This window comes from Salvelinus sp. IW2-2015, unplaced genomic scaffold (genome assembly GCF_002910315.2).
Source record: "Salvelinus sp. IW2-2015 unplaced genomic scaffold, ASM291031v2 Un_scaffold3097, whole genome shotgun sequence".
Taxonomy (NCBI): Eukaryota; Metazoa; Chordata; class Actinopteri; order Salmoniformes; family Salmonidae; genus Salvelinus; species Salvelinus sp. IW2-2015.
The window spans coordinates 70,996-90,911 of NW_019944388.1; the positions used below are offsets into that span (position 1 = coordinate 70,996).

Consider the following 19,916-nt stretch of genomic DNA (forward strand, 5'->3'; position numbering starts at 1 on the left):
GGCTGTAAACGTAGTTGTGTTCAGTCTATCTAAGTACTTTGACCAGGGTCTGCTATTGATTTTAGGCCTAAAGTCTATGGCGTAGCCAAGTTCTCCTGCTGTTCACTATTTGTTATCAAAAACAAAAGTCAGAAAATGAAAAAGTATTTCACATAGGCCATTTATTTCCAAAGCATACTTCTCAGTTTCCTCAACACAGACAGAACAGCTTATTTTGATAATTGCACCTATTTTTAAAAGTCATTTATAAAATCTTTGTAATATACACAAATAATACATTGCCCTGAATATATAGAAACATTTTGTTCAAAGACAAAAACCTCTATTGCAAAACACTGCCATGGTGTATCATACCATGTCTTATTTTTGTTGTTGTATTTTTTACCCCTTTTTCATGATATCCCATTGGTAGTTACAGTCTTGTCCCATCGCTGCAACTCCTGTACGAACTCGGGAGAGGCGAAGGTCGAGAGCCATGTGTCTTCCGAAACTGCTTCTTGACACACTGCTGGCTTAACCCAGAAGCCAGCCACACCAATGTGTCGGAGGAAACACCGCACAATTGGCGACCAAAGTCAGCGTGCATGCGCCCGACCTGCCACAAGGAGGCACTAGAGCGCGATGGGACAAGGACATCCCGGCCAGCTAAAACCCTCCCCTAACCCGGAGGACACTGGGCCAATTGTGTGCCGCCTCATGGGTCTCCCGGTCGCGGCCGGCTGCAACACAGCCTGGGATCGAACCCAGGTCTGTCGTGAAGCCTCTAGCACTGCGATGCAGTGTCTTAGACCACTGCGCCACTCGGGAGGCCCCATACCATGTCTTTTTAAAGTCCCCAAGTAAAGTAGTTATGGAGAAACTTCTGTACTTCTCCGGGGCTACAGGTCCTCAATCCACTGATGTTCTTAGATGGCTGATTTCCAAATGATCCTGTAACAGTCCATCGACATTCATTGCCAGGGTTTGATTTACAAGGCTACCCTAGACACTCCCAGGCACCTCCAAACCCCTCCAATCATTTACATAGACACTCCTGTAAGTGTTAAAGGTATTCATGTCAGTCCAGTGCCTATCTCTAAGGCACCCCCTCTAACGCCATTCATCCCCTTGCCATTCATCCCCAATAAGCAGGGTGAGGCCGGGAGGGACAACTCCAGTCTGAAACACTATGTTTCATCCACTGTCCAAATCCATATGTCCCCAGTAACACAGTGACTAGGATTCCCCCAGCGTAGTCAGGCAGTGGATGGTTTGTCAAACTGCAGCCGTGGCTGTGGTAATTTTTAGAGCGTCCAACAGGTTGCGCTGTCGGACCCTGAGGCTGGCTATGGTTTCCAAGTGGGACTCAGGAGTCCATCCTCTGTGTCTGTCTGACAGCCTGGTCCCCTCCACCCAACCTGAGGAATGATAGATAGAGGGAGAGGGAGAGAGCGAGAGAGGGAAACAGGGAGGGGGAGAGGAAAGAGGAGGGAGAGAAGGGAAAGAGTTTTAACAAAAAGCAACTAAAAAAGCAACACATTTTTAGCACTCAATAACACTGAGGTATGGAGATGTTGTGTATTCCCACAACCAATCAGGAAGTGGGTGGTACTGTCCTCCTTACCGTCGCTGCTCTGCTGGTGGACGAGAATTACCTCTGCCTTCTCCAGGGACAGCTCGTCTGGTTGGTGGGCAACGAAGGCTCGGACGCACTGCATCTGTGTGAAGTCTGTGAGTGGGAGAGCGGGTCAGAGGACAAATACAGCAGGGTCATGAGGTTCAAGATGTCCCCATTGTCTGGCCATCCTAGGCTGGATGGCAATATAGCAACTTTCAACCCACCTTGTGCTGTAGAGTAGTCAATAACAGGATGGGGCCTAGAGACAGCTGAGATCCAACGCAGTTTATCACCTCTGAAAGATCACAAGAAAACACACTTTTTACACACAATCACATACACCTGTGGATTAAACTACTCTCATTCTTTGTAACACACACACAGGCACACACCCACACACACACAACCCTCTCTGTCTTACTGTGTGTCGGTGCTAAGTAGCAGAGCTTTCTTGTTAAGGTGGAGGCGGAAAAGGTTCTTCTCTAGAGAGTGCAGTTTGACCCGACAGTTCTCAGCTCTCAGTTCTGACACTGGAGCATGGTCTATCACCGTGAACCTGCCCCCTCTAGAACGAGGGAGAAGGAGAGGAGAGGAGTGGAGAGTTAATAATGCCCAATGATGAGAACATTGAAAAACTTGTCAATAAAAAGTCATATTGGTCTAGATTTCCTAATGCTTGGTTTGCTTTGGTTGTTGTGTGAGTGTGTTTGTCTGAAGGGACTCACTCTTTGTTCAGCGACAGCAGCAGGTAGTCATTGAAAAGGTGAAGGTAGACACTCCTCTCTGTCTCCTTCAGAGAGAAATCCATCATCTCAGTCACCGGTCCCTCTCTCACCAGCCTACGAGACTGACTGACCAGGGGGAGAGTCTACAACACACACACATAGGTTCAACTCGGTTAAAGCTTGCTGCTGTACTTGTATTGTGACTTGTTATTGTGATCAGTTCAACACTGATATGTTCAAGGGACAGCATGTAAAGCAGGGGATCATGGGAGATGTAGTTTATTACACACCCTGCATTCAAAGTCCACTCTGGCACTGAGAGAGACCAGCGACTCAATGCTCTTCATTTGAGTAATACTGTCATTGCTCTCCTGGATCAACTGAAGGACCGAGGGAGAGAGGGAGAGAAGAGAGATGGTTAACAATGGTTAACAGTTATCTCTTGGCTACATCATGTAACAGTGCACAACCAGAAGGAGGAGGGGGGGTGTAATATACCCTCTCCAGTAGCTTCATAGCTTTGATGGCCTGGACCTCCTCCTCTGTGCCTTGGGCTGTTCTCTTCACAATGTTCTGAGGCAAAAATACAGAGAAAAATGGGGAGGATGAGCGAGATTGAGAAGGGGAGAGTGAGACCGAGTCGAAGAGAGGATTATAAGGAGTCACATACTTAGATTGTGCACTTAAAACATACACACAGTCACACAAACACACAAACACACCTGCACAAGGAGTTTGATTCGTGTGATCCTCTGGAAGGGGAGGATGAGGAAGGAGCGAAGAGGAAGACGCTGACACACTGGACCGCGTTCCAACTTCTCCACTACCCGCCTGAACCCATGGTTCTCATCCCTGCAGGGCAGACAGAGAGAGAGAAAGAAGGTGCTGTTTGTAAGTCAACGTAAACACGTATAAACGTGCAGTAATACAAAGMGTGTCAGAAAGAGTCTGGCCAGTCAGTGAACCCTGGGGGAGGACTCACATGAGTCTCTGGTAAGTGGCATCCTGATATGATTGGTTGGTGAGGTAGGGCACGTAGACCTTCTTGAAGCGTTGACAGTGGCGAGCGATGATGTCACACACGGTGAAGTGCATCATATCAGATTCYACCCTCTCTTCCAGCTTCGACAGAAAACTACGAGAACAACAAATACAGAGAAGGACTATGAGGTAAACGTTGACAGAAAAAAGATAAAGAGGGGCATAGAGAGGCCCTGTGACATTCAGCCTGTGGGTTTGCTAGTTTGAGGAGCAAACAAATAARTCCCAGTCCTCTCACCTGTGGCTGATGGCTCGTACATCAGCCAGCCTGGAGAACAGCCAGCTCCTGTCCTGAGTAGTCAACAGCTCCCCGAGCTGCTTAGACTTGACAAAGTGATCCACCACAATGTCCAGGCTACGACAGTACGACGCTTCCGATGTTACAACCTCAAACTGCACCTGACAGGAAGAAGAAAGGAAGAGGAGAGGGGGAGATTACAGGCACTGTTCCAACTACCCCAAGGACCCATAGATCCAGGCTCCAGAAAGTCAACATTAGCTACTAGGCCCCTGGCAAATGTCATCATCGACATCGCTGGTTGAAGGGTCAACTGTTTGTTTTTGTTTACCTCCTGCAGGCGTCTCTGGTCGTCAGTCAGCTCCCCAAACTCAGCACTGGTCCTGACCTCAGGGATCTCCTGCCACAGGCTGGGGGACTGGGTGAGGGAGATGGAGAGGCGGGGAGAGGGAGGCCTGGCTGGGGGTGCCTGGGGCGGCTGTGGTACGGGCAGGAACTTGGCACTGGTGCCACTGGAGGTAGAGCCAGAGTGGGACAGAGAGTGGGGGTGGATGACTGGGGGGAGACGGGGTAAGGGCCTGCGGGCCGGAGGGAGCGAGGGGGCCAGGGAGGAGGGTACGGGGGACAGGTGGACAGGGAGCTCCTCGTAGATGGAGAGGGCGTCAGAGCAAGACTGACTGAGGATCTCCCTGTTCTGAGCTGTCTCACTGTACTCCTGGTAGAGCTGGGAATCTGAGAGGGGGTGAGGGAGAGGAGGGAGAGAAAGGAGGAGAGGTGGAGGGGAGGCAAAGAGAGGTGACGAGAGAGATGAGTAGAGTAAGAGAGAGAGAAAAGTTAGACAGGGACAGAATGGGTATAGATGAAGAGGACAAGTGAGAGAGAGGCAGAGAAAGAAAGCAAAGGAGAAAGTGGAAGACAGTAAGAGGACAGTGAGAAGAAAAACAGTTAGGGGGAGAAATAACAAGAGAGGGAACGGTAGAGAGAGACAGAGAAGTGGGTTAGCCAGAGTATATGGTTTGCATTTTACACTTCTTGGAATGCTATGCTGTAGCAGCAACAGTTGGTTTTAATTGGCGTTAAGAGATATGAATACTGCCACAAACTGCCTGTGGCCCTTGAGCGCAAGCACACACCACACAACACCACACAACACACACCACAAAACACACACACAACACAACAACCACACACACAACAACACACACACAAACACACAACACACACACACACAACACACAAACCACACAACCAACACACACACCCATTTCATAAATTTCACCATGACTCATAGATCTGCAACCTGCTGCCATTTTGGTATGTTTAATGATTGGGTCGGAAAGCAGAACTGAAAATGAAATCCTACAGTTTATAGGTTCCATGGAATAAACCTACAACATGTTTGAGCTGGAAAACAATTGGGAAAATACAGAAAGGGATCAAGCACACACTGTATACATGAGTAACGCATTCACAGGAAGAAGTCTGCTTGGGACTCACAGTACACTGCTATACAGTCATATCTAGTCTCAGATTCAATCTGTCTGTGGACATGTTTGTTTAACAGCACCTTTACTGGCAGATGATATCTGCTGTGGAAGTATCTTGTTAACAGCACCCTTACTGTGCAGATGATATCTGTCTGTGGAAGTATTTTTTAACGCACCTTACTGGCAGATGATATCTGTCTGTGGAAGTATCTTGTTTGACAGAACCCTTACTGGCAGATGATATCTGTCTGTGGAAGTATCTTGTTTAACAGCACCCTTACTGGCAGATAATATCTGTCGTGGAAGTATTTGTTTACAGACCCTTACTGGCAGATGATATCTGTCTGTGGAAGTATCTTGTTTAACAGCACCCTTACTGGCAGATGATATCGGTCTGTGGAAGATCTTGTTTAACAGTACCCTTACTGGCAGATGATATCTGTCTGTGGAAGTATCTTTTAACAGCACCCTTACTGGCAGATGATATCTGTCTGTGGAAGTATCTTGTTTAACAGCACCCTTACTGGCAGATGAATCTGTCTGTGGAAGTATCTTGTTTAACAGTACCCTTACTGGCAGATGATATCTGTCTTTGGAAGTACCTTGTTTAACAGCACCCTCACTGGCAGATGATATCTGTCTGTGGAAGTATCTTGTTTAACAGCACCTTACTGGCAGATGATATCTGTCTGTGGAAGTATCTTGTTTAAGCACACCTTACTGGCAGATGATATCTGTTGTGGAAGTATCTTGTTTGACAGAACCCTTACTGGAGATGATATCTGTCTGTGGAAGTATCTTGTTAACAGACCTTACTGGAAGATATATCTGTCTGTGGAAGTATTTGTTGATTTACTGACTTTTTCATTTCAAATACAAGGAGCGTAGTCACTAGAATACCTTCACAGATTCCATACCTACATAGCCATAACACAAGACTAGCTCTCTCTGTCATTGTAGAATAAAGGTGCTATTGAACTAACATTATTATCATATTTATTCATATAAATATTTCAGAGAAGTGGATGTGTGAAGTGGATGTAGTGCCTCAGGGTGAAGGAGAGAAAAGAGAGGCAGCAGAGAGTAGTGCAGAGTAGGTATAGCAGCAGAGACAGAGCAGCTAGACAGAGCAGTAGAGGTAGAGCAGTAGAGAGAGCAGTAGAGTAGACAGTAGAGAGAGCAGTAGAGGCAGTAGAGTAACAGTAGAGTAGAGCAGTAGAAGCAGAGCAGTAGGGAGAGTTGTAGAGCAGTTAGAGGTAGAGCAGTAGAGCAGTAGAGGAGCAGTAGAGGCAGAGCAGTAGAGGTAGAGCAGTAGAGTAGAGCAGTAGAGGCAGAGCAGTAGAGGTAGAAATAGAGTAGAGCAGTAGAGGAAGCAGTAGAAGTAGAGGTAGAGCAGTAGAGGTAGAGAGTAGAGGTAAGATGTAGATCAGTAAGGTAGAGGTCGAGCAGTAGGGTTAGACAATAATGGTAGAGCAGTAGAGGTAGAGCATAGAGGTAGAAGCAGTAGAGGTAGAGCAATAGAGGTAGAGCGATAGAGGTAGAGATAAGTAGGCAGTCAGAGGTAGAGCATAGGAGGTAGAGCAGTAGAGGTAGCAGTAGCGGTAGAGCAGTAGAGGTAGAGCAATAGAGGTAGAAACCATAGAGGTAGAGCAGTAGAGGTAGAGCAGTAGAGGTAGAGCAGTAGAGTTAGAGCAGTAGAGGTAAGGAGGAGGTAGAGCAGTAGGTAGAGCAGTAGAGTAGAGCAGTAGAGAGAGATAGACGTAGCGAGTAGAGGTACAGGAGAGCAGTAGAGGTAGAGCTAGACGATAGCGCGTAAGAGGTAGAGGCAGAGGCAGTGGAGGTAGAGCAGTAAGAGGTAAAGCAGTAGAGGTAGGCAGTAGACGTAGCGTAGAGTAGAGGTAGAGCAGGAGCAGTAGAGGTAGAGCAGTAGACGTAGCGCAGTAGAGGTAGAGGCAGAGGAGTAGAGGTCAGAGCAATAGAGGTAGAGCAGTAGAGGTAGAGGTAGAGCAGTTAGAGGTAGAGCAGTAGAGGTAGAGGTAGACGCAGTAGAGGTAGGATCAGTAGAGGGTAGAGCAGTAGAGGTAGAGCAATAGAGGTAGAGCAGTAGAGGTAGAGCAATGAGGTAGAGCAGTGAGTAGAGACATAGGGTAGAGCGTAGAGGTAGAGCGTAGAGGTAAGAATGAGCAATAGAGGTAGAGCAGTCAGAGAGTAGAGCAATAAGCAGGTAGAGCAGTAGAGGTAGACGCAGTAGAGGTAGAGCAGTAGAGGCAATAGAGGTAGAGCATAGAGGTAGAGCAGTAGAGGTAGGAGCAGTAGAGGTAGAGCAGTAGAGGTAGAGCAGTAGAGTAGCGCGTAGAGGAGGAGACAGTAGAGGTAGACAGTAGAGTAGCGAGAGTAGGGAGAATAGGCAAGAGCGTAGAGGTAGAGCAGTAGAGGTAGAGCAGTAGACGTAGCGCAGTAGAGGTAGAGGCAGAGCAGTAGAGGTAGAGCAGTAAGCGTAGCGCAGTAGAGGTGAGAGGCAGAGAGTAGAGGTAGAGCAGTAGAGGTAGAGCAATAGAGGTAGAGCAGTAGAGGTAGAGCAGTAGAGGTAGAGCAGTAGAGGTAGATCAGTAGAGGTAGAGCAATAGAGGTAGAGAATAGAGGTAGAGCAATAGAGGTAGAGCAATAGCGTAGAGCAGTATAGGTAGAGCAGTAGAGGTAGAGCATAGAGGTAGAAGAGCAGTAAGAGGTAGAGCAGTAGAGGTAGAGCAGTAGAGGTAGAGCAATAGAGGAGCGAGTAGAGGTAGAGCAGTAGAGACGTAGCGCAGTAGAGGTAGAGGTAGAGCAGTAGGAGGTAGAGCAGTTAGAGTAGATCAGTAGAGGTAGAGCAGTAGAGTAGAGCAGTAGAGTAGAGCAGTAGAGTTAGAGCAATAAGCAGTAGTAGAGAGCAAGTAGAGGTAGAGCAGAGTAAAGTAGAGCAGTAGAGGTAGAGCATAGAGGTAGAGCAGTAGAGAGGCTAGAGCAGATAGAGGTAGAGCAATAGAGGTAGAAGCAGTAGAGAGAGAGGTAGAGCAGTAGAGGTAGAGCAGCTAGAGTTAGGAGCAGATAGCGCGAGAATAGAGGTAGAGCAAATAGAGGTAGAGCAGTAGAGGTAGAGTGGCAATAGAGGATAAAGCATGGAAGGTAGAGCGTAGAGGAGAGCCGTAGAGGTAGAGCAGTAGAGGTAGAGCAGTAGACGTAGCGCAGTAGAGGTAGAGGCAGAGCAGTAGAGGTAGAGCAGTAGACGTAGCGCAGTAGAGGTAGAGGCAGAGCAGTAGAGGTAGAGCAGTAGAGGTAGAGGTAGAGCAGTAGAGGTAGAACAGAGATACTCACTGTAAAATTTGGAGTTCCTCCTATCCATTCTGATGGTATCCGTGACATTCCTGGACAGAGGGAGAGACAGGAGTCAGGAGAGGGAATCGTTCACACTTCATCTACAGAAGTAGTGTGGTATATTTTGTGACGACCCTCCCACTCTGTCTGCCGTATTCTTTCTCTTTGCTCTTGTTTTCCTTATTAGGATGTCGGCGGGCGGAGCTGAGAGGGTCGTCAGCGACATGGGACAGAACTGGGCCCGGGTGTGTCCCGGGATAAATACACCTCTTCCCCATTCATTGAGGAGACTCTCTCCATGCAGACACACGGTTAGATTTTGGTTGTGGACGGTTTGTTTTGGCACCTTTCAACACCCCTCATTATCACATTTATGCACGCAACCACTCACTTACACTACTGATTACTGACTACACACACCATTGTTAATTGTAATTATGTTACCTCAGTTAATAAATATATTTTTGTTATTCCTAATTTCCACGTTGTCTCCTTTTTGTTACGGACTTTGAGCTGGTTTGTGACAAGTGGGTGCTCGTCCGGGATCTGGAAGGTATTGTGTTTGGGAGAAAACGTGGAGTTCATGTTTGAAAACTCTGTAGGGGCTTTGTTTGCATCTTTTGATTACAGCTTTTGAGTTGTAATGTTTGGTGCCCAGTATTGGTTGCCTTTGTTTGTTTGGTAAACTTGCCACTGCGGTGGATAGTTGGTTGTGTGCTGCATTGGAGAGAGTACTTTGGTTAGTTTCCAGGCCCCTGCCCAGGCTGGAGACTCTTGCTCTACTTGCTGTTGGGACATCGGTCTGAGGAGGTGAGTACAGTCGGCTGTGTACCTCAGTGGGAGATTTGGGTAGGGTAGTGACACTTGCTACCCGGAGCTATAGCCTTTTTTCTCCACCTGTTAGGCTTAGTGACGTGTTTCACTTTGGAATACGTTGGGCATGGTTATTTTGTTTGTTATTTGTGTCAGTCTGTGGACTGAGCACTTGTCTCGGGGGCACACTCGTGGCTTGGGGGAATCTGCCAGTGTGCTGGGTGTTTAATTATAAAAATAAATGTTATTGTTATTTTGTCCTTGCCAGCGGGCTACAGTGCATAGTTACCCGCATGAATACTAGGGTTGAGTTATTGTAGGTTTTGGGGAAGCACCATATATATCTCATCTCTCTTCTGTGGTGCCCAGTGTGATTGTCATTTCTCTTCTTGTGGTCCGGTCTGGTGTGCTCAGCAGAGGGGAARAGCGAGATTTTTTATTTACTTGTGACTATGGCGTCTAATGTAGACGAGTTCATTCGCTTTCCATCAGAGGAACTGTTATAATTATGTACTAAAGAACAGCTATTGAAGATTGGTGAACACTACAAGGTTGAAATTAGTGATAAACGTCTAAAAATCTGTTAGGTTGATATTGAAGGCCAATCTGATGGAGAGTGGTATTCTTGAAGTTAACACTGAGGCTCCTCTGCTGAGGACTCACCGTCTCCCCGGTTCGTTTCAATGGCCGCTCCATCTGCTAGCCCTAGTAGTCTTCTTTTTGAACAGCAGAAAGAATTGCTTCTGTACAGCTAGTATGATCGGGTAAAGTATGAAAAGGAATTGGAATTTAAAAAGGATTTGGAGAGTGCTAAAATCAAGCTGCAACAAGAGCGGCTAGAGTTGGTTAGGGAAGGAAAGCTCTCAGGGGAGTTTGCTCTGGGAAGGTGACCCATATTTACCCAGGGGTCGCTCCTCTTTCGGTTGTGCCCCGGACACATTTGGTCTTGTTAGAAACTTACGGTTGTAGCCAAAATTGAATGAGAAGGAGCCTGAGACGGTCTTTTCCTTGGAGCTTGTTGCTGACGCGCTCTCTCGTGCTCCTTGTTCCTGAATGTCTGCGTGACCGACCATTGTTTATTTTGTTTGGTATTGTCCTGTTCTGTCGCTCCTGTCTGTTCTCTTCTGGTCTCGTTTTCTTCTTACCTCTTAAAGGTTGCTTCCTGTGCACAAAGGTTGTTGAGGTCTGGGGAGGATGAGGTTGGCTGGGGCAGATGGAAGTGTGAACAAGTACCCCCATGTATTTGGGACGCAGCCTGGGTCAATTTGGGATGCAGGCTGGGTCAATTTGTATGTGTGACTGGTATGGTGTTCCGGGGTCCTTGTTGGTCCCCGGGGGGGTGACGACCCTCCCACTCTGACGTATTCTTTCTCTTTGCTCTTGTTTTCCTTATTAGGATGTCGGCGGGCGGAGCTGGGAGGGTTGTCAGCGACACACCTGGGCCCGGGAGTGGTCCCGGGATAAATACACCTCTTCCCCGTTCATTGAGGATTTTGAGATTTTGGTTGTGGCATTTTTGTGGCCGTTTTGTTTGTTTGCTTTGGCACCTTTCAACACCACTCATTATCACATTTATGCACGCAACCACTCACTTACACTACTGATTACACATACCATTGTTAATTGTATTTACGTTACCTCAGTTAATAAATATATTTTTGTTATCTCTAATCTTCACGTTGTCTCCCTTTTTGTTACAGACTTTGAGCCAGTTCGTGACAATTTTAACTCGGGCACTACCTAACACAGCCTAGTGTTAGGGTTAAATGGCAGGCAACAAATCTAACTGTACTCTATACATAAAATAAAATATGACCATGTAATGAAACTGTCACTGTGGTAGCCCAGTGCACTAACATGACATATGCCCCCTCCCTCCCCCTGCTATCTTCTACTCACCTCAGGTCCACGTCTCCCCAGTTGACGCTCACCTCCTCATCTGGAAGCAGAACATATTGGTTCCAGTGTAGTCCAGAGAGATAGAGCAACATAACCCAATAATGTAATATGCTGTGGCTGAGAACAGCTCAGCCCAATATGGCCTACAGAACAGGCAGAACTTTTTTGGGTTGGGTTGTTTGCAAAACTCCCCTGGCTGTGCTCTAAACTGAACTGAAGACAGAGCTGGGATAGAATGGATAGAAGAGTCATGGAGGAGGAATGAGTTCTGGTTCCAGACAGTCTAACCCTGCCTATTTATTGCGAGATTCTGGGATTGCCACACTGTCCCCACCTACACTGTCCTCCTCCCTTTCCCCCGCCCCCTTCCCCCATTTCAGTGACTCAGCTGATGGCAGTTTCTTGTAAGTCTCCGCATAAAATCACTTCAATGAACTGATGATGAAATTCACACCAAGATTATAAGGAAATTTAAACAGCAGAACAAAAGTCCACAGTTGTAAGGTTGGGTTAGTTAGCATCAGAGGTTGGATCTCATTAAGATTTTTGTGAGATCCCACATGAAAAAATACTAGTTTACTATAGAATATTACAATACTTACTATAGAATGTTGTAGTATACTGTAGAATACTATGGTAAATACTACAGTAATGTCCACAAAAACACTAGTCAGCAAAAACACTCCAGTAAATACTACAGCATATTACAATTCGCAAAAACCCTACATTAATTACTTTTGTATATACTACAGTTATTTTACTACAGTATTTATACTATAGTTAATTGTAAATACTACAGTATACTACAGTAAATATTCCAGTATTCTGCAAAAACACTACAGTAAAGTCTGCAAAAACCCTACAGTGAATACTTAAGCAAAAAGGCCCAATGGGGTGTGGTATATGGCTAATATACCATAGCTAAGGGCTGTTCTTATGCAGGACACATCGAGGAGTGCCTGGATACAGCCCTTAGCCGTGGTATATTGGCCATATACCACAAACCCCTGAGGTACCTTATTGCTATTATAAACTGGTTACCAACGTAAATAGAACAGTAAAAAGTAATTTTTTGTCATACCAGTGTTAGATAGTCTGGTATACCACGTCTTTCAGACAATCCGCCTTCAGAGCTCGAACTACCTGGTTTATAATATAGTATTTATACCATAGTATACTACAGTATTTTTTCATGTGAGTATCAATAACTAAGAATGAACATTTGTATAACTGTCTTCAAATTAAAAAGGTTGAACTCTTCTGTCTGGCGTTCTAAAAGGTTTGGTTAGGTTGACATGATTGAGATGATCATGAAATGAGTTGAGTATTAAGATCATAATTAGGATATTCTAATGTTAATCTGTGTTAGGAGTTGAGTATTAAGATCATAATTAGGATATTCTAATGTTAATCTGTGTTAGGTGTTGAGCTGCTTTTCTCTTGATGTATTCCTCCTTCTCTTTCTGTCTGTCTCACCTGACGCCTGGAATATTCTTGTTCTGCGATCCCTCGCATCTTCTCTTCCTTCTTCTTCCTCGTTTCTTCTTTCTGTTGTCTTGTGGAACCCTCGCCTCCAAAACCGAACATCGGTGCCCAAATCTTGGAAACTACAAGTGCTCTTCACCCCCCCTCCTCCCGTTTTTTTACTCTCTTCCTTGCCCTCCCTCATCCTCTCYTCTTCCCCTCCTACCCTCTTCTCCTCCTCCCTTTCCACTTTCCTCTCCTCAGTCGCCYCTCCCACTTTCCCCCTGTCCTCGGTCCCATCKTCTATCCTCCTTTCCTGCTTCCCCTCTACCACACTATTCTCTTCCCCCTCTCCCACAGTCCTCTCTTTCTCCCCTTCTTCCTCCGTCTTTTCCTCTATGGGGGTGATAGGTTGTTCTGAATCAGGGTTGTATATAAGGCTGGGGCAGCTGGTTGGTTTGTACAGGGTGTTGCTCACAGAGAGAAACAGATCTTCCTCTTTCTGGGCATTCACTTCTTTCTCTGCATCCAGTATATGAACCTCGTCCCCAACTTCAACCCCTTTCTCTATCTCACCCTCAACCTCTGTCACCATCTCTACCTGGATATGTATATGACTGTCTGTTTGTCTGTCCGCACACACATTGTTACCCTCCACCTCCTCTCCCTGTCTGTCTGTAGGTGTGTCACCATGAGTATTGTATAGGGTCAGGGCAGMATGCATGTCTATGGGTTTGCCATCACCAAGCATAGCTGTGAAAGCCTCAGCATGCATGTCTGTTAGTTTCTCCCCTGTACCTCTCTCATCCTCCACTTTCCCTGGCTCTGCCTCCCGTTCAGCCAGCCTCGCCTCCACCGACTTCCTCCCACGCTTCGTCCTCTTCTGAACCGTGGCGTAGACGGTTGAGGCTCCTCCCCCCTCTAGCGTCTCATCCTTTTCTTCCTCTAGCTCCTCTTCTACCCTCTCGGTCCCTCTCGCAGTCTGGCTGACCTCTTGACCTCCCTGTGACTCTGGCTGGGGGTTGCCGAGGGCGTGTTCCTCCGAACTGCCAAGGATCTCGCTCAATACGTTCTTGGCCCACTTCATGTGTGAGGCCTGGGAGTGGCGCTTGGCCTCCTCTTCTGTGCTCCAGGCTCCCCTTATACAGATTTGGATGGCCACAGCTTCCTCTGGGCTCATCACTCCAGGGTTATTCTGGTCAGAGGTGGCTTGGTCAACTACAGGGATCCCATGGTGGTGGTAATCTCCACTGGTATGTGAAGATGGACCTATCTCTGGTTCTGTCCTCCTACTGTCTGTTGGGTCCCTCTCTCTTGTTTCTGTGTACTCTTTATGTCTTTCTCTCCACTCTTTGAGGAGATTTTCGGTCTCAGAGTTTCTCCGCTCTATCTCAGCGTATGGGTTCTCCTCCATGACCTTCAGTCGTTCTCCGCTCTCTCGTTCTAGGGTGGTGTGACTTACGTCCACTATGGAGCTCTCTTCTGTGTCTGTTCTCTCCCCCTTTGGCACATGGATCTCATCCCTCACTATTTTTCTCTCATCCTCTGCCCCTTGGTCTCCATCTCTGGAAGGGTTCTCATGAGGGAGGTGTGTGATGTCACCACTGTCCCTATGACCATATCCAGGATTTTGATTGGTCCGCTCTGATTCCATGTCACCCAGGACTGCTGTCTGATTGGGTTTTGACCTGGACAGTGTTTGTCCAATCACACAGAATACATAGGTGGGTTGCTTCTTCCCCTTTCCGTCATTCACCTCTCCCTCCAATGCATCATCTTTTTGCTCTGTCTGCTCTTCTGTTCTTTCTCTCTCTCTTTCATGTCTTCTCCTTCCACCTCTCTCCATCTCTCCCTCGCTCCCCTGAAAGCTAACAGGTTGCCTGGTAACATGATTAGTGAACCCAACCTCCAAGAATTCTTTGCAGTCCTCAAACTCCTCTTCTCCACCACTGCACACAGTGATAAAGCCGTCCTCAGAGGAAGGGATTATATCTCTCTGTCCTTCCCACTCTGTATATCTATCACTTTCTTCTTCCTCCTCTCTGTCAACCTCTGTGTTATCTGTCACATTCTCTATCTCCGTCTCCCTGTCCCTCTGCCAGAGTTCCTCTCTCTCTCCATCGCTGTAAGTCTGGTGTTCCTCTCCTCTGCTATAACTCCTCCAGGCTTCTGTCTCATCATCTTCATCTACATTTAACCCTCTCTCCAAATACCTCTCCCTCTCTCCCTCCCTCTCAGTTTCTCTCTCTTCGTCTATGGACATTCTTTGTTCCACCGACCTATCCTCTTGTCCTTCTCCCTCTGTCTTCCTCTCTTTTTCTCTGCCTGTCCTTTGTTCCACGGGTCTGTCCTCTTCTTCACTTCTATCTCTCCATCTGTTAGTGTGCCTATCTCTTTCTCGCTCTCTAACCTCATCCTCTAAAGAGGATTCTTTGTTATATCTGACCTTCTGTGGTTCTAACCACATCCTCCGCTGCTCAGGGCGCTTTGGTATCGTCTCCTCCTCTCCTTCTTCTCTCCCCCTCACTCTATCTGGTCTCTCTCTTTCACCACACTCTCTCTGCCCCCTGTCCACATCCTTCTCTCCCTCTGACTCCTTCTCTTCATTACTTTCTCTTCCTCTTCTCCATTTTCTTTCCCTCTCTGTGTCACTGCTCCATTCTCCGCTGCTCTGGGCTCGTGGTGGCACCCTTGGGGCTGTCTCACTCGGCGATCGGCTAGCTCCGTCTGCTCCTCCCTCCCTTTTGGGATCTGTCTCTCTGTCCCTCTTCTCCCTGCACCTCCTATCTTCATCCTTCCCCTTGGAATATCTCTCCCTCTCTCTGAATCTCTCTCCGTCCATCCGCTTCCCTCTCTCTCCTGTTACATTGGGCTGTGTTTTCTCCCCATCTTTCTCCGGATCCCTCCTTTCCCTTGGTCCGTTCTCTTGCCTGCCCCCTTCTCTCACCCCATCCCTCTCTCTCTCCACTTCCCTCACTTTTCTCCTNGTTCCTCTCTCTCTCCATCGCTGTAAGTCTGGTGTTCCTCTCCTCTGCTATAACTCCTCCAGGCTTCTGTCTCATCATCTTCATCTACATTTAACCCTCTCTCCAAATACATCTCCCTCCCTCCCTCCCTCTCAGTTTCTCTCTCTTCGTCTATGGACTTTCTTTGTTCCACTGACCTATCCACTTGTCCTTCTCCCTCTGTCTTCCTCTCTTTTTCTCTGCCTGTCCTTTGTTCCACTGACCTATCCTCTTGTCCTTCTCCCTCTGTCTTCCTCTCTTTTTCTCTGCCTGTCCTTTGTTCCATGGATCTGTCCTCTTCTTCACTTCTATCTCTCCATCTGTTAGTGTGCCTATCTCTTTCTCGCTCTCTAACCTCATCCTCTAAAGAGGAGTCTTTGTTATATCTGACCTTCTGTGGTAATAACCACATCCTCCGCTGCTCAGGGCGCTTTGGTATCGTCTCCTCCTCTCCTTCTCTCCCCCTCACTCTATCTGGTCTCTCTCTTTCACTACACTCTCTCTGCCCCCTGTCCACATCTCCCTCTGACTCCTTCTCCTCATGACTTTTTCTTCCTTTTCTCCATTTTCTTTCCCTCTCTATGTCACTTCTCCATTCTCCGCTGCTCTGCACTCGTGGTGGCACCCTTGGGGCTGTCTCACTCGGCAATCGACTAGCTCCGTCTGCTCCTCCCTCCCTTTTGGGATCTGTCTCTCTGTCCTTCTTCTCCCTGCGCCTCCTCTCCTCATCCTCCCCCTTGGAATATCTCTCCCTCTCTCTGAATCTCTCTCCATCCATCCTCTTCCCTCTCTCTCCTGTTACATTGGGCTGTGTTTTCTCCCCATCTTTCTCCGGATCCCTCCTTTCCCTTGGTCCGTCCTCTCGCCTGCCCCCTTCTCTCACCTCATCCCTCTCTCTCTCCACTTCCCTCACTTTTCTCCTGTCCCTCTCTCTGTATCTCTCCATGTCGCTCTTTCCATCCCTGTCCCCTTCCCTCACTCTCTGTCTATAAGCATCTYTCCTTCCATCCCTCTCTCTGTAYATCTCCCCCCCTCTCCATTTCTGTCTMTCYTTCTCTTTCTCYCYCACTCTATCCCATGMTGCGTTCCCCTCAKTGTCCCCCTCACTTTTACTRTGMRGATGTTTCAGTTCTCTTCTGTTGTCATCTCTCACTCTCTCTTTCCACTTCTCTCCACCACTGTCTCCCTCACTCCTGGTGTCCCTCTGTCCCTCTGTATTTCCTTCCCTCCTTCCATCCCYGCCCTCTCTATCCGAATAGTTCTGTGAATYTCCYTCTYTTCYTCTAACYTCCCTTTCTCCCTGCMRGAGTTTTGRCCTCTCTCKCTCTCCATCCATATACCTYTCTCTTTTGCTCCATAGGTCATTGCCCTTTGARTCCCTYTCTCTTCTCCTCTCTCTGAAATCTGGCTCCGCTTCCCTCGCTCTCTCCCTCCGTCTCAATGTCTTATCCTCCATGGGCCTCCCTCCATTTTTCTCCCCGTCCTCCTGTGCCCTGATTCTCTCCTTCTCCCTCTCCCTCTCTCTGTACCTTTGGAAGTCCCTCTCTGCATCTCGATACCGCTGTATCTTTGCTGCTGTCTCTCGTTCTCTCTCCCAGTCATCCATCTCTGTTCCCTTCTGTCTCTCCAATTGTCTCGTTCCTTCTTTCCCCACATCTTCCTCCACAAATGCACTCATTCTTCTGTCTCTCTCTTTGCTATGTTTTATAATTGTAGGAAACGTGTCTCCTTTCTTTCTCTCATTTTCTCTGTCTCTGTCGTTCCTGATCTCCAGATTTGAAGTAGGTCTTCCATTGGCATGTTTCTCTCCCGCTCTCCCCCTTTCTCTCTCTCTCCATTCCCTTTCCTCCTCCCTCCTTCTGGATATGGGGGAACAGTCCTTCTCTCTGTTCCTCTCTCTTGGTCCGGGTTCCATCTCTTTTCTTCTATTTCTTGTCTTCTCCTTAAATCTCTCCATTTCTCTTTCTCTCCTCCATTCCTCCTCTCGGATCCTCTCCCTCTCTCTGTTTGTCCGGGCCATAGTTCCAGGTCTGGGACTTGTTTCACGGCAGATCTGGCTGATTGGCTGAGGGTTCAAGTAGGAAGCGCTTTGATTGGATGGATCAAATGTGTCAAAGGGAGTCAGACTGGGGCGTTTGGTCCCCATGGTAACATACTTTTTTCAGAACCTGAAAGATGGTAATATTCTCTCATTAACTTATAATTCATCACAATCTGGACATTCTGCAAGGATACTGCCACAACCAATAGAATCACTTGAAGTAGCAACACTTTCAATCACGAAATGGAGATAAAATAATATTGAGATCAATGAAAATGGAAGGTTAACAACAGCATTACATGCTGACCAGACCGGACACGTCGCGTGCGCGAGCGGCACAAAATACATTTAGAAATCCATGTTATTCAATTATTGCACCCACACTGCTCGCGCTCGCAAACGAGCGTCTGCGATGCCAAGGGCTAAAATACAACTCCTTTCTATTTCTGATGCAGATCGGGCTGAAAGTCCTGCCTCTCCCATCTCCTCATTGGTTTATAGAAGCAGGTACCCACGTGCCATCTCCTCATTGGTTATACCCACGTGGGTGATTGAAAGACTAACTGTTTTGCCGGTTGTCGTGGTAATACTATGAAAGTGTAGATGGATCACCATATAAGTTCAAAGATGAAAAAAGCCTGGAAGGAGGAGAGATGACTAGAAACGATTCGGTTGGCCGTTTTATGTGTGGATTAATTGTCGGATTAGAGGACCTTGTGCATTTCAGGTAAAATAACAACTCAATGTTTATATCCCAGGACAAATTAGCTAGCAACCGCAAGCTAGCTAAATAGGACAAATGATCTAGCAAGTGTAAGCTAACTAGCTAAATTGCCATACATGTTTAATGCTTTTCGACCTGTCCCCAAATTAATGTCATTGGTTCAGAGTTTGTTTTGATATTTTTACCTACGTGTCGTGATTGCGTTTGGTGTAGGGGGACAAAATAAATGTATGCACGATGGCGCACGCGCGCTGCCGGTTTGGGTTCCGTGTTAGGCCTATTGTGGCCCCTGAACACTGAAGCTGAATAGTGGCCTAGTGTCTTTACCAGCCCTGACCAATGCTTCACTATTCATTAATTCAAATTGGAAGTTTAAAAAAAAATGTCATTACAAAAAGGTGAAAATACTGTAACTATAATACAACACAAGTCCAATGTGTTATAACTGTGGGTGTTATGATGATAAGAATCACAGGCAACAATGTGTTTATGCGATCAGTTTGAGACCACAGCATCACAACCTTTAGTCAGACAACACTTAATAGCCAACCCTGTAATTCAATACACTTGAACTCAATGGGTTCTACTGCTAACTGCTTGAGTTAATTTAAAGGGAAAATCCACTCAAAAACGATCTTTTCCCTTTAAGCTTGGAGCGCCAAGTATCTATACAACAACAGAGCCAACAGCAAAGTGTTGAAGATAATGACAGAAACAGCCCCGCAGATTATGTGACACCTGGGAACACTGATTTATTGAACGCAGCACAGCACACGTCTGCATAGCACAGTCCACATAACATCGCTCAACACACCAACTAACCCTAAAACAGGACTCACTTACACACAATGAAAACACATGTAACACATAAACCACTAGACAAATTAGCCACGAATCAATTTTAGAACTGTAGAATGACTGGTAAATCAGTAGAGAAACACAGTAAAGAGATCTGAGGGACTCACCTGAGTTTAGTACGCTAGGGAGGTCTAGTCTCCCTCCTCTCTGCAGCTCTCAGTTAGTTCAGTAGTGTGAACCAACAAGGATTGCACAACACAAGCAATCCTTCCTCTCCAGATCTGCTGGGGGGGGGGTCAGAAAGGCGAACAAAGTTCTATTTCAACATTAATCCAATCCTGACCCTCTGTCTCTCTCCGCATCTGTTTTCTTCTCGATCTGTCTGTCAACCTCTCCCCTCTGCTCTTCTCCCTTTTGCTGTTTCACTCCTCCTCCCTCCTTCCCTGCTCAAATTCCCAAACAAGTCTGAACAGATTGACACTTATCTTCCCCTCCTCTTTTTCTCTCTGTCTTGTCTTCACAGCCACTGTTATTGAACAGAGGAATCTGGACAAAGCAAACGAAAGGCCGTGGACTGTATCCCACAAATCAATCTGTTCTCCTTCCTCCAACACTGACGTGATCAGTTACTGTTGACCCCGAGATAAAGCTCGCTGACTCATTCTCTCTCTCTCTCTCTCTCTCTCTCTCTCTCTCTCTCTCTCTCTCTCTCTCTCTCTCTCTCTCTCTCTCT

The 19,916-nt window shown here is 47.0% G+C and overlaps 2 protein-coding genes across 3 annotated transcripts; both read right to left on the minus strand.

Moving 5' to 3' along the window:
• Positions 1-141: 141 nt before the first annotated feature.
• On the minus strand, positions 142-15,457 carry LOC112075338 (rho guanine nucleotide exchange factor 19). Of its 2 annotated transcripts, none has more exons than XM_024142348.2 (14): positions 13,414-15,457; positions 11,152-11,191; positions 8,440-8,489; positions 3,933-4,333; positions 3,602-3,762; positions 3,305-3,457; positions 3,045-3,174; positions 2,821-2,895; positions 2,613-2,702; positions 2,323-2,465; positions 2,019-2,162; positions 1,822-1,892; positions 1,604-1,708; positions 142-1,397 (listed from the first exon to the last, which is right to left on the minus strand). In XM_024142348.2, exons 1-14 carry the CDS (start codon positions 15,455-15,457, stop codon positions 1,255-1,257), a joined length of 3,750 nt encoding a protein of 1,249 aa, XP_023998116.2. In that variant the 3' UTR covers positions 142-1,254. The 2 variants fall into 2 exon arrangements, with proteins under 2 accessions (XP_023998116.2, XP_070296977.1); XM_070440876.1 differs by having other exon boundaries at positions 12,628-15,457.
• Positions 15,458-15,588: 131 nt separating this feature from the next.
• On the minus strand, positions 15,589-19,771 carry LOC139025701 (trichohyalin-like). The gene is made up of 2 exons (XM_070440877.1): positions 19,351-19,771; positions 15,589-17,788 (listed from the first exon to the last, which is right to left on the minus strand). The coding sequence occupies exon 2, from the start codon at positions 17,764-17,766 to the stop codon at positions 15,589-15,591; it is 2,178 nt and encodes a 725-aa protein (XP_070296978.1). The 5' UTR covers positions 17,767-17,788; positions 19,351-19,771.
• Positions 19,772-19,916: the final 145 nt, after the last annotated feature.